This window comes from Colletotrichum chrysophilum (assembly GCF_026319265.1).
Source record: "Colletotrichum chrysophilum strain AFK26 chromosome Unknown scaffold_10, whole genome shotgun sequence".
Lineage (NCBI taxonomy): Eukaryota > Fungi > Ascomycota > Sordariomycetes > Glomerellales > Glomerellaceae > Colletotrichum > Colletotrichum chrysophilum.
Window position 1 is genome coordinate 1 of NW_026517297.1, and position 13,804 is coordinate 13,804.

At 51.0% G+C, this 13,804-nt stretch overlaps 3 protein-coding genes across 3 annotated transcripts; 1 reads left to right on the plus strand and 2 right to left on the minus strand.

The window, feature by feature from the left end:
• Nucleotides 1-430: 430 nt before the first annotated feature.
• On the plus strand, nucleotides 431-5,513 carry COL26b_002044 (uncharacterized protein; the record flags this gene model as incomplete). Its single annotated transcript, XM_053174976.1, has 5 exons — nucleotides 431-606; nucleotides 667-1,528; nucleotides 1,608-3,829; nucleotides 3,893-4,525; nucleotides 4,604-5,513. 5 exons carry the CDS (start codon nucleotides 431-433, stop codon nucleotides 5,511-5,513), a joined length of 4,803 nt encoding a protein of 1,600 aa, XP_053040920.1.
• A 387-nt stretch (nucleotides 5,514-5,900) lies between these two features.
• Nucleotides 5,901-6,752, minus strand: COL26b_002045 (uncharacterized protein; the record flags this gene model as incomplete). Its single annotated transcript, XM_053174977.1, has 1 exon — nucleotides 5,901-6,752. One exon carries the CDS (start codon nucleotides 6,750-6,752, stop codon nucleotides 5,901-5,903), a length of 852 nt encoding a protein of 283 aa, XP_053040921.1.
• Nucleotides 6,753-11,200: 4,448 nt separating this feature from the next.
• Nucleotides 11,201-11,611, minus strand: COL26b_002046 (uncharacterized protein; the record flags this gene model as incomplete). The annotated part of the gene is made up of 1 exon (XM_053174978.1): nucleotides 11,201-11,611. One exon carries the CDS (start codon nucleotides 11,609-11,611, stop codon nucleotides 11,201-11,203), a length of 411 nt encoding a protein of 136 aa, XP_053040922.1.
• Nucleotides 11,612-13,804: the final 2,193 nt, after the last annotated feature.

Below are 13,804 nucleotides of genomic sequence, written 5' to 3' on the forward strand. Positions count from 1 at the left end.
AGTTGTAGAAGCGCTTACCTACTTCGATGCCATCCAGCTTGAGTGCTTAACAGGGAAAAACAGCCCTCAACCTGAGGGGGTGTGTCAGATATAAGGCGCCACAATAGCTCCGCAATTGTGGGTCCCACTTTTGGTCTGACAGGGAGCATATTTCCCCACTTTCAATTAGCAAACGAGCATTTAATTGGTCGAAACTGGAGACCACATCCGCCCCAAGACAGACGCGTGAAGAGAGTTCATCGCGCCGCGCCATGATGCGTTTGTGAACGAACACTTGGACCTTCATTCGCTCTTCAATCCAATATTCAAACTCATCTGAAACATTTGATTGTTCAATATGACCAACGCTATATATCGCACTATCACAGCACGCCAGCCGATTCTGTGAACAGCTCCACGACTGTAGCGCGACGCGTCCTGATTAGGCAAGATGGGGACGGAGCTCGTGCCCCTGGCGCCCACGCCCAGGGAGCATATCGAGCAGGTGGCAAAGACAAACAGCGTGTTCTCAGACTCTGAACTCGAGGACTTTGGGGACCTGGACCCTGCCCTCCGGCGTAAGTTGGAGGCTACTATTCTTCGGAGGACGAAGTCTCCCATCATCAGGTATATTTTCACAATGCAGTGAGCTTCAACGACCAAGGTAGCTAATCCCTGACCTGGTAGCTTTTTGGAAGAATTCAGGGCCGACACAGTCAATCGCCTTTGGGAGTTGGTCGAGTATGCAGACAACCAAGATTACGGTCAGGCGAAAGCAAAAGGTGAAGCTGCGGAGATCAAATTCGAAGTCCATCCAGGCAGAATCCTTATAAGATTCAACGACAATGGTCTCACACCCAAGAGCGTTGATGACTTGTGCGATACCAGCTCTATCGTTGACACCGCCGACACAGCAGCAATACCCAGTCAGCTGCAGCACAAGTTTCTCTTCAAACTTGCCTGGAAAATGCATTGGGCATCAAACGGGTATTCTTTCAGTTTCGTCCATCGTGACGGCGATCTCGGTACTGGCATGTTCTCACCAATCTGGGAAGAGGACGAACCCAGAGACGAATCTTTGGAACAAGAGACCAGTGGAGGTACTTGTATTACGCTCTTTCTACACAAGCATGATGACCCGCAGGCCGACTTGGAGCAGACATGTCATATTCTTAGGGAATTCGAGATTCTCCAGAACAGCACCTGCGAGCTTCTGCTTACTACGAAAGTGGAGAACTTTACTGTGTCTTCACACGATTCTGAAGGGAACACCTTGGAGTCGACTATAATCACGCTTAAGCGGCACAAGGTTGAGGGACAAGACCTTTTCACCATAACCAGAAGCAGGTCTTCGGAGGAGGCAATAATCGAGCGGGTCTTCATCCACGACATCACATTTTTTGACGCTCCATCGAAGATCGATGATGAGAGTACTGCTCTGGAGCAAACTGACGTTGTCATTGCGTTTGAACTGACACATGACCCACGAAGCGGACCTCAGCCCGTTTGGGGATGCCACCACGCGCAGTTGAAGTCTTTGGGTCTCAAGGTGCGTCAAACATGACGAATAGTGCTTCAAAGGACGGAGTAATAGTCAGAAGATGTTGAGCGCGCTGACTTTGATCTAGTTCCTGCTCCAAGCCGATTTCGATGTCCGCGACGGCATCCCGGCCCCAAGTAAGCGGAACCAGGCAATTCTCGATGCCATCGCCACCCACTTCGTCCACATAGTCGAAAGCTTCTCCAAGACATCACTGGGCTATCACTGGGCTCGCTGGTTACCTCAAAAGGAGGACGCCGGCTCAGGCACCATGATCACACCAGCCCGCTTGCACAGTAAGATCAAGGATGTTCTAAATGACGCGGAAGTCTTCCGAACGAGGACGCCGGATGAATTCCAAATGCTCTCTGCAGTTCGACGGATACCTGACTTTTGGCTCGATGACAACGGCGACCCGCTGTTCCCGGATACAGATGACCCCGTCTATCCCGCGAAAGAATACGAAAACTCGGATCTTGATCTTCTCTCGTCTTACGGTCTTAAGTATATGACGTGGGACCATCTGCTGGCTCGTATCAAATTCGACATGCGAGGGGCAGGCCAGCATACCCCTCGTTGGTCGCCCAACAATCTCCTAACCAACGAGAAGTGGCGCTGCCTTGCTGTGAAAGCAATACTTCACATTCATCATAACATTCCTCAAGAGGCCGTCAAGCGGCTGCGGAAGATGCCGCTGATTCCGCTATCCACGACGCAGATGGTTACGGCGGCCAAAGTCAAGCCGATTTATTTCCCATTTGACAACAAAGGTCTTGAGATACCCACGTCCATTTCGCTCAATCTCGTCCTCAAGGATCTGAGCGGCGTCTCCGATTTCGGTCCTGACGACCAGGACCGGCACAAGTTGTTCAACAGACTTGGGGTGCAAATGGCAAATACGACTTTCGTACGGGACCGTATTCTCAGCTCCCCAATGCATGAAGTATTGAAGTCGGGGTCGTCGAAGAAGAATCGGGCCGTCGAACGATTGAGATACCTGTTTCTTTCTGATGAATGGAGTGTCGAGAGTGAAGACCCATCACTGGTAGCCGAGAACCTCGTTGTGCTGGACACCAAGAATCGCATACGAAGTCCAGCCGGCTCAGCCCACCATCGCACATATTTGAAAACAACCGATCCGTACGGCCCCTGGGAGCTTCTCAAAGGTCCCTCGAGTGGCGAAGGCACCGATTTCGATGCCTCTTTCCTCCACGAGATGTATACAAAGGACGAGCCAACTGCCAAAGACGGCGGCGGGTCCTGGACTGCGTGGCTGCACCGCTACCTGAGCATCAGCACACACCTTCCACTAGTCGACCCGCAAAACACCGCAAAGCTTTCACCAGAGTTCGAACACGTGTACACGCACCATCCAGAAAGGTTCATCGGCGCGCTGCAGCGACACTGGCATCTCTGTGACGAGTGGTCGCCCAATCACGCGGCGTTTATCGAGAATCTGCGAAACCGCGAGGTCATCTGCAACGACGGGAAAAAGTACCGTCTATCAGAGACGTTCCTTCCACTTCCCGAGGTGAGGGAGAAAGTTTTGGAATATGTCGCTACGCCGTTTGCCGTCCTTGATCTTGACGAGGAGGTTACGGCATCTTCCTACTCTTTCAAATGGGGATTTTTGGTCCTGGAGCTACGCGTTAAGACCGGTGTCTTCGAAAGCATGGAGTTCTATCTTGATGTCCTCAAAAAGCTTTCGTCGCTTCCCAAGAGTGGCTTTGCGAAGCCGGATGCGGTTGGCGAAACAATCATACGGCTGTATGAGAAAATACAAGCTCTCTTCTTGTCGCTTAGCGGCAGCAGCTCAGAGCGGGCCAAAACAGAACGGGCCAAAACAGAACGGTCCAAAATTATGGTGGGTGCTAGTATCCGTGTTAAGACCACTGGAGATGAAGAAACTAAAGAACTTTACAGGCAAGAGTTCCAGAACAATCGTTTAGTCTGGGTGCCCGGGGAAAGCGTAGCTGATGAAGACATGCCGCGCTGGGCTACCCTCAAGGAATGCGTGTGGAAGGCCCCTCATCATATCCTTTCCAAGCACAACCTCGAGGAACGCTACAGAACCCAGCTCGAAGGCGCGGATGAAAGATTGGCAACTTTGGAACAGTTTTTCCAAACTACCCTCGGCATCGCGGATTGGAGCTTTGCCATTGACGACATGATCGTGGAGTTGTCTGAGCTTCGGCGGGCAGAATCTATCGAAGAAGATATTCGGGAGAGCAGCGCACTATACTGTTACAAGCGAATGGATGATATCCTGGGAAAAGGAACAACTCGGAAGGTAGAAGTAGAGCGGCTGAGGTTGGCACCATCTTTTCTTGGTTTGGCAGTGGATTTTACAGACGTGGGTGACAATTCTCGCAGAAAGACTTTCACAGACGAACAGCTCATCTATGTGCGAGACAAGCGCACCGGTCGTAGCATCTGGCTCACGTCTGGCTACTGCTTTTGGTCCTTCGGCACGATTAGTCCCCTGAACCACATATCAATCAACTCGATGTATCCAGATTTCAACGACTTATTCGTCAAATTCCTGGGGGTTCACCAGCCTGACTTCGACATGGTTTACAAATTTCTCCTATCGTCGAGTAAACTGACTTCCGCTACTCTCTCAAACGTCAAAGCAGCTATGTTGGCGCTCAACACGTATGGAGACTTCCGAGGACGTCACAGCACTTTGGATCCTGCGCCTCTTTTGAAGGAGAAGATTTTCCCGGTCCGACACCCGAACGGCCAGGTGACTCTTGAGCCTATCACAACTGAGTTCTTCATCGTGGACAGAAAGAACTTTGGTTTGAAGTTCGCGTCGAAGGTAAAGCTTCTTGATTTTACAGTCGAAGAAACCCAGGCCCTCGAAGCCGTATTTGTATGGCTTCGCATGGGTGATCGCTATTTGTCATTCTTCGTACGAGATCAAGGCCTTCTCCTGGATGTCTATTCATCAAGCCCCGTGCAACCATACCGAGATATGAAGCGTCGGGCGTATGCGTTGTGCCGGTGAGTACCCCCATGAATGCTGACATGATGATGTGCAAACCTCTAATGTCTTTCAAGAATTGCTGCGCACTGTCGTAGCCCACGCTGGGCTGCGGATAAGCGAAAGATGTACCAAGACCTGACGAACTTGGAAACCTACGAGACAGATGGTATATGTCGGCAACTGTCCATTCTTCAAGACGGACAGACCCACTACTCCGAGATCGAGAAAAGTGATGGCATCTTCTGGGCAGACAATGACACGTTGTACGTTCCGCGTGATCCGGCTCGACAGGATGTCTGCTATCACATGAATCTCCCAAAACAGGTTTTCGCCTGGATGATGAGTGATCCCTCAACTGGAAGACTCACTTTGAGTGGATTCGCGGTGGACCGGAAGATCCAGCTCGTCGCTGCTGTCATCAACATGTCGGAGTCAAGTGTGCCTACGGCCTTAGTCGCAGCAGACATTGGCGAGATCGATTGGCGAGAGGTGGACAACGAGAGGGTGGCGACCACGCCCGAAGCCGAAGTACCGCACTATTTTGAGATGCCCACGACACCCACAAAGAGCAGGAGTCCAACACCCGGCCTGCCGAACGCAGCTGAACCAACTGAGGAGGCAGCCAACACGCCAGAGGCATCTACGACACCCACAAAGCGCAAAAGCTCATCACCTGAGCCGCCGAATGCAGCTGAGCCAGCTCAGGAGACCGTCGTCGCGCAATCAGACATTTTTCTCCCCAGCATCGAAGATTCCGATACGCCGAAACGTGCGAAGTTGGCAATGGTGGAAGTGGAAGAGTTCGATTTCCGAATGCCTTCACCGGACCCGAAACCAAAATCTATCTCGTCGCCTGTGAAGACCTCATTACCCGTAGTGCCTGCAGGCCAAGGCTTCACCTTTAGGATACAGACCCCGCCAACTGTCACTCGTCTGCTTCAGCCCCCACCGGATGAGGACTATGGGGGGGTGAGGTATGTGGTAGGCAAAGAAATGGAAAGTTAAGGTTGAAATCCAGGCAGAGACTGGGAAGCTTGGCATTCTCCTTTTCTAAGTCGAATATGAGAATTTTCACCTCATATCGAGCCAGATGCTAGACCTCCTCAGAAGAAATCAAAACGCATGATGGTGTCGTATTCGTTTTTTCATCTCGCCATTAGGCAGTCGCAGATGTGGTATTGAATTGTATTTTTTTAGTCATTCACACAAGCCAAAGGCATGAATTTTGAGAGACGAAGTCAATTCGAATAGTATTTGCATCCGCTAATTCCAGCAGCGAACTATGTACATTTGAAGAAAACCGTCTTGCTCATCCACCGAAACAACTTCCAACACCAACTTCCCCGTCAGCGACACTCGCTGATATCAAGCACGACTGACTGCGATGAACATCTAGCAATCAGGAGTGGCAGCGGCGGCAGCGGCCTTGGCAGTGGTGGCGCTGCCGGCAGAAGCAGCGTTGCTGCCGCCAGCAACGGTAGCAATCTTGTCGCCGCTGGATCCGTTGGCGCTGCCGCGGGTGGTACCACCAGGGATGACATCAGGGCCGGGAATGACATTGTAGGAGGTAGAAGAGCCCCAGAGACTGAAGTTGACGGCGGCATCGGCCTGCTTATAGACACCGGGGATGGAAACGCCAGTGCCGGGCATGCTGGTGGCGGAGTTGCCGGTGACCTCGAGCTGGGCGCAGGCGTAGTAGAACTCAGCCTGACCGTCGTGGGCGCCGTGGAGGCCGATGTGCTCACCGCGGACCAAGTACTGTCCGTTGGGAATGGTGGAGGGAACGACAAAGTTGACGTTGTCCTCGCCGTAGCTGCACCAGGCGGTGGTGCGGAGGGAGGCGGCGTCGCCGGCCTTGCAGAGCAGGGACTGGCTGACCTTGTACCACTGGCTGCCCTTGTCGGTCTTGGCGTCGGTGACGGGGCTCATGTAGACCTGGGTAGGGCCGGGGTGGAGCATGCCGGTGCCGCCGAAGGCCTGCTTGAGGCCGACCTTGTCGCCGGCCTTGACCTTCATGACGGAGGCGGCGCCGGTGGATCCCTTGTTGCAGGTGAAGTCGGCATCGGTGGGGGCGATGGATCCGGAGGGGATGCTCTTGAACTTGGTGGGCATATAGGTGTTCTGGTGCTTGCGGATGTAGGTGTTGTCACCACCCTGCTGAGCACCGTTGACAAGGAGCTTGTCGAAGGTGTAGTGAGCGGAGGAGAGGCCGAGAAGGGCGGAAAGAACGACAGTGGTCTTCATTTTGATGGTTGGTTGGAGGTGAAGTGTAAAGAATGAAGCGACTTCAAGTCGAATGAGTGAATGGTAGAATCAAAGAATAGAATGGTAAACAAAGAGTGTCTGGAAGCTGATGTCGAGCTGACTTGATCATGAGCTTCTAGACGGACGGATGTGGTGCTGTTTAAATACATCGTCCATGAAGGCCAACAGCTTTAACTCTAAGAGTTAATTTGACAGTTTGAGCCCCCTTGACCCATCTAGATCTCGCAATATTGTCTAAAGGGAACCCACGAACTGCCATTTTCATTAATCGCCCTCGCTCGATGACCCTGATGTGCGCGAGATAGATTGGGTGCAGGGCCCAAGTCCTGGTCCAATACAATCAGCCCAGATTACAGCTTGCCCCAATCCCATTGGTGTGTAGGTCAGCGACGAGCTTTGTCTATCTAAACGCTGACCAGGCCACCAGCATTTTCGAGGCCGCTGTCTGTGGGGTAGCACGGGGACTCCCCCTGAAACTCTTCGCCCCTAAGTCACTTCGTGTTCTAGGCTTCCCGCCGGCGCATAGAACAGGATCAGGATCATTTCTCAAAGATCGTCTGATCCTGGTAGTTGAGTCCCGACTCTTTGGTTGTCTACGTGGACAACCTTTAAAGGTTTTGTTCTACAAGAATCGGAGGGGTGGTTGGGCCATGCCAATGTGGACTGCCTCAGTCTCGCTAAACGTATTCACGTCAGCAAATCAGGATGACCTCCGTCATCTGCTGGTAAGTCCTTGACAACCTCAATCAGTTTTAATTTCTCATGGTACCCCATTCGGCATCGTTGATAGAGCTCCTTCCACGCGGACCATCGAAAGAAGCCGCGAGCATAACATTGGTAGCTTGCCTATGGTAAAAGGCCCTTCAAGCGCCCGCTCTAGTCTCAGCGGGATGTTTTCGCCTGCCAAGCGGCTGCTTGCCGGTAATCCCTGTTTGGGCTCGGCGTTCACCATGACCAACACTTGAATCATCCACCCAGATCCATTCGCATTTAGTGGGCCGTGAATGGTATCGACAAACGCTGCATCTTTCCACCAGTAATTGACCTGGTAATGGCGTCTTGACCCTCCAACTTCTGGCGGTAAATAGAGTGAGGCTTCCAGTCAGTGACTCCGGCGAGTACCACTGAACTATACCATAAGCTGTGTTTGCTAAACGGAAAATTAACAAAGTGATTCTCACCTCACTCAAGCAAGACAAACGGATGACGATTTGCGTGCCAACATGAGGTATCTAGACCCGGAATCAGGCGTTGCTGCCCTTGTACGTCATCAAATGACAACGCATCGACAAGAGTTCCCGGACAAATGAATCTCGGACAGATCAAACATCTCTTTTCTTGGCGACTAGACTCTTTTGACACAAATATGGACTCCTTAATTCTGTAGGGTGATATGCGAGAGCCCTGTATTCTTGAAGTAGCGGCTGGACAGTGGACCGATAGCCCGGTTACAGACTAATAAACGTGGCGTATTCGGGGACAGCACCGAACTACGAACCGGTCGTAAAGTTCGGGACGAGCCGTGTGTGACTACGCCAAAGTAGGTGCCGTCTAAGATTTCTGATCCCTGGAGCTCCAAAGTTCAGGCTCCTGCGTGCTGTCCAAGCTGGAGCTTCAATGTGCGGCGGGACTAAAGGCGACAATGGCAGAATATGCGACCGTGGAAACTGTACGTGCTTGGAGAGAGAGCATTGCTCGTTCGAGTTCTCATCTTTTGGTTCACGGGTAAATTGGAAGCAGATGTACGACGATCTTAGAAGTGAAAGGCATGCTATGGGTGCTACGACCCAGGTGTACTAGAGACTGGCCCATTGCTGAGGCGGCAACTCTTACCGAGCAGGGCTACTGAAAATTTACTATGGACGGGGTGGAACTGATGAACCAAAACAACGTGGTTCGCGTGACAGGTGGGCCTTCTCTACAAGCGCGTCTGAAGTTCGGACAACGTCCCATTTGGGGTGTTTACCATCTGAAGAGGCTACTGTCGCGAGCACAGACGCTTGAGTCTGTTCGTGACTTCACCATCTTCTGGTAAAAGGCGTCCAGAACACCCACTAAACATGATTGAAGGAATTAGAGCAGTAAGACTACACACGAAAGGCCTAGTCAACCTGCCGCCGCCATTGATGGATTTGAAAGCAGAAGTCTTCACTGTGTGATGATGCTCAACAGGATAACCCAGGCCATTTTGGTGTGGATGACGAACTTGTAATAGCGCTAATTCTTAGCTTTTGACGGCCTCTCTCGGTGCGCGTGGTACCAGTACTGTCTCTTGGCCTGGTCAGGAAGCGTATTCGTATCTCGGGGTCGTCTCCAGTTGACGAGAGTTCTGATACACCCACCACCAGTGACCCCTCCTTGATGGAAAAGCCATGGATATGGAGAATATTTGCGTGGCTATAGTGCAGTACTCTTCGTTGCAGAAGACGACGAAATTACCATTGAGCTTCGGGGACTTTTGTGGGTGACGAGTTAGGCGTCGCGCCTACGGAATTGGCCCAGCCATGCTAGCCTGCACTCATTAGGATCCATTGCATCGAAACCATGTACCTGTCGGTATGACAGAGAAATTGTTTGAGATCTCATGGTCATGAAAACTCACCAAAACACACGAGGTCATTGTATTTTCTCAATCTTGCGAAGACCAATGAATATCAATATGCCACGGAGCCCTTCATGTAAACTAAAATACCTAAGATGTCTTCTGCCACGATGATATCAATTGATGAAAGAAAGCCGAGCTGGACCAGGCTGCAGACGCTAGTAGGGGAAGATTTCCATACTTTTACGGCCCAACCCCGTCCCAGCTTGTCCTATCAGCGTCCCGGGCGAACCTAGAAGAGGCTGGAAGAAAGATGCGAGTAAGAAGGATCAGACGATCTGGTCAACTCGTGTCGATGGCACCCCGATCATTCAACTCTTGGTTCGGGTCATGTTCCCAGATCTACTTGATGGGCGACAATCCCGAAAACGTGACAAGATGTTCCGAATGTCCAGAAGGCCGAACCGCCCGTGACCCGTGCGACCATTGAGAGAGTCAACCTTTTTAGATATGAAACCCCACAGAGAGCCATAAGGTGATCGTGTTCGTCTCGGGGACGTTCTTGGATCTACCGGGATGCCGCCCATGAATCCGTGGCCCGCCTCAACATCCACGTTATTGAAGGGGCATTGGTACTGAGGTGACGAGGTTCAAATGTTCTATGATGTAGAGCTACCTAATGTGTCATTCAAACCGAAGCTTGGGCAACCGAAGTTCCGATGCCCTCGGGATGACTCCTTGAAAGCCTTTCTGACATGGATGCTGTTGGCCCATGGCTGCAGGCCAGGCACGAAGGTACGTCGTTCGTACTGATCCAGTGTATCCCAGGCTCTGTGCTCTGCCTCTGCGCGAGCTTGCAAAAGAAGCTTCAATTTATGCCATACATCATCATGTTATGCACTAAATGGAAAGACCACAAGATGAGACGAACAATGTAGATCGATGTTTTAGCTGGATGAGGAGCAAGCTATGCGTATGAAAATGGATTTGCGTCTGGGTGATGAGGGCTGGAAAACATCAAAGTAGATGCCTGGTGCCCTAGGATTGGTTTCAGGGGGAGAGGGTCGCCAGTGACAGCCCACTCAAGGATGCGCACCGTGACTGCCATACTACACGTCCCCGAAAATCTGTCAATGATAGGTACGTACATCCTACACTAACAATTCATATAAAGTCTAGAAATCTCTTGGCGTTTTTCCAGTCCTGCCTCTCCTCACTACGCGTCCTCTATAGCTACCCATCAATGTCATCTTTGAGAATCATGTTTCCGATAACGCCTTTAATCATCGTACACGGAGATTTGCGTTAGGAAACTGACTCTCAAGTGTCAAATGGTTGGCTTCAACACTTCGCAGGACTTCCGTCGCGAGGTAAGTCCAGGTGTAGGGGTAGAGATGCCTTTGGGCTGTGTCTTTGCCTACAGGCACGACCTACCGCAGACCAGACAGCAAATTCCATGAGAAGTACCTTCCACATCTGAACGATCAATTCAAACACCACTACAGTCCATTTGGTAAGTAAATCCCTTCGATTCGAGTATGGTTGAAGATGATGCTGATGATTCTGGTATGCGCAGTTAGACTTCCCAAAACACGTCAAGAATCCCCAGCCGTCGCCGAAGGCCGAGTCCTCCACGCCTAAAGAAGGAAACCATACATCATCATAATCCTTATCTTCCATGAAGTGACAATCTTTGATAGCATGCCAGTAGCCCATTGGTGCATCCGCGAGGCATTTTGAACACCGATATGAACCCTAACGAACCGAATCGAATCGATGAACAATCCATTAGATTGAAGAGCCTATCGAAGGTTGAGGTGTGAAAGACGGTCTAACAAGGCCTATGATGGCGACTTAGAGCCCCTTCAGCACATGTCTACCGTTCCTACTCCTGGCGCCTAGCCTCGACCTCCAGTTCGATCAGCATTGCCGGGAAAGCGAGATGCGGAACAGCAACCGCTGTCCAAATCGGTCGGTGGTTGGGAATGCGCTTCTTAAGGGCCTCAGCCGTCTGCTCCCATGACGTGCGAATGTCGCAGTGATACGAACGAAGCGAGTAAACATCCTCCCACCCGCGAAGACCTGCTGCTTTGAGGACGATGTCGACATTCTCTATGGCCAGCGCAACTTGCTTCTTGCTGTCGTTCGCGTCGAGGGCCCCAGACTCAGGATCCCAGCCTCCTTGCCCCGAACACTTGATGATGCCGTTGCCAAGATCGACGGACTGGGAGTATTGCCCAAGATCACTGTGCTTTTGTGCGGCACCGGGCGGGTTGTTGAACTTGAGGGATGCCATAACTGCTTTGTTCGTGCCTAACCCGGGACTAGAGCGCCTGTCTAACAACTCGCCACGCTGTCAAAATCCAATGGGAAATCCGGAAGCTTTGACTAGATTTGAAGACAAGAGTTACTGAACTCACCTGCAAAGCGATGCCTCTCTTGATGAAGCAAGCTCTGGCTACGGTATGGTGGCACGTAGAGCCAATCGGTCGATGGTATGGGATGCTGAAATATTTGTTGAAATTTGTGGCTTGTACTTCGCGTCTCCTCCACATAAATACAAGAAAGATAATCAGACACACAAAAAGACTCAAGAAGACGGAAAGCCGGACAGCAGTGCCCAGTGACGTGATGCTCGCGGCGATGCCACCGTAACCCCACTATTTCGGGATCTACTCTTTTGGACCCCGATTGAAGTTGGAGACTTTGGAGACGCCACGGGGAGGTCCCCGCGCGACAGAGTAGCCCACCACCAGTTCACTAGTTGTTCGAGCGCCCATGAGTAGCATTTGGCAGTTGAAAATTCGCCTGAATCTAACTTTCCTTAGTAGAACCAAATGGTGAATTAATACCCTAATATTGGGCAGACATACGACAGCTCTCGTGAAAGGTTTACCGCCTGTACAGGGGGTCGATCATGCGTCTCACCTCTGGGCTTGATAATGAAAATCGCGTTGTGGTTCTCAACTTGGCCGCCTTCATTGTCATCTATATTTTCCTGGCAAGTTTGGAAGTTGTTACAGCGCAATCTTTAATTCCGGCCGTAGATTTCCTCATCAAACCCTTAGCCCTGTGTACTACCTACATCTCGGGTCAGAAGCTCGAGAGATCTCCCCAGCGCCTGTGAAAAAGGCTTATTTCCGAGTGTCTGTAGCACGTGAGACCAGAACTTCAAGATCGAGTAAGGAAGAGAATCCATTTCTTCTCGAGTATATGAGTCGCGGAGATCGCCGAGGGACGATAATATCATCGTGACAAGTGTCTCAACCCTCTCAAGAAGTTCCCGCTCAGCTTGACTCTGTCAGTCATAATTTGGGAGTAAATTCAACGTGGGGACTGACCTTCGCTCCTTATTTGGCGGCAAATTAAATGTGACAGCCATTTCGTGACAAGAATGGCGGAATAAAAGGCTGATAGAGCCATCTCAAAACCCCAAGTACTGGCAGACATACGCACAAAGAATGAAACACCACTGTTTGCGGGCTCCTCCATGAGACCAACATACTCCTCGATGGCTGGAAGTATAAGTGAGGAGGATAGTTGTGTTTCGGAACGCAGGTTCATCAACTTGGACGCAATCCCTTTGGGATCAAAGAGATTCAGCGCCAAGGATGTATAAACTGAGCTTTCTAACAACCTTCGAGAGTAAATGAGACGCAAGAGACTCCTGCAGTCGTTTTGCAATCTCTGGTCTGCAACATCCCTCGAAGACAAGTCTGTTGCGGCATCGCACTGTTTAATAAGAAGCAATGTCACTTTACTGCGTTTAGTCAGTAGTTACATTCGTTGTCCATCGTATACTTCTGAAGTAGGCTTACTCAAGTTGCTCAGTCTCTAACCTGGCCAGGGTTTCAAAAGGTTGAAGGTGGGCAGCTTCTCGTATGAACTGCAAACGCTGCAGGTGAAGTCCCAGCAAAACCCACACCCCTTCCGTGGCAAATCGGGGAACATGGTTACGACTCGACCTTGTCTCATCGAGTTCATCCTCATGTTGGAACAGGTCTTCGTATACCGACACAGCTGTAGTTTCCGCTGTGTGAGTAGCAGGACCATGTTTCAGGCCATCCCAAAGGCTTCGCAGACATGGCAGTTTGAGTTGATGAGTAGCCGAAAAAGACGGCATGGGAGACTCCGAGAGATAGCTATGGATTGCTAGGGCGCAAAACGCAAACGCAAAGCTGCGCTGGGCCATCTCGGTCGTGATATGCCGTTGCAACTCGGTTTCCCAAGGTGCCACAGTCGAGGCAATGCTGAGGTGGAACCAATGGCTCAGTTTGCAATGGAGAAAATGTAGCTCTTCTACGAGGTCACTCGGCTGTGCTAGTTTGACGTACTCAGATAGTAACAGAAACGTGCTTGTAAGCTGGAGCTCAATTCTTCCGAAGTGTTAGACCATGGATGCGCTCGTGGAAAGGGTGCAGACGCAGAGGATTCTCAAATATTACTCACGATAGGCCGAAGTGATCTGTCGCTCTATACCTGATTGCAA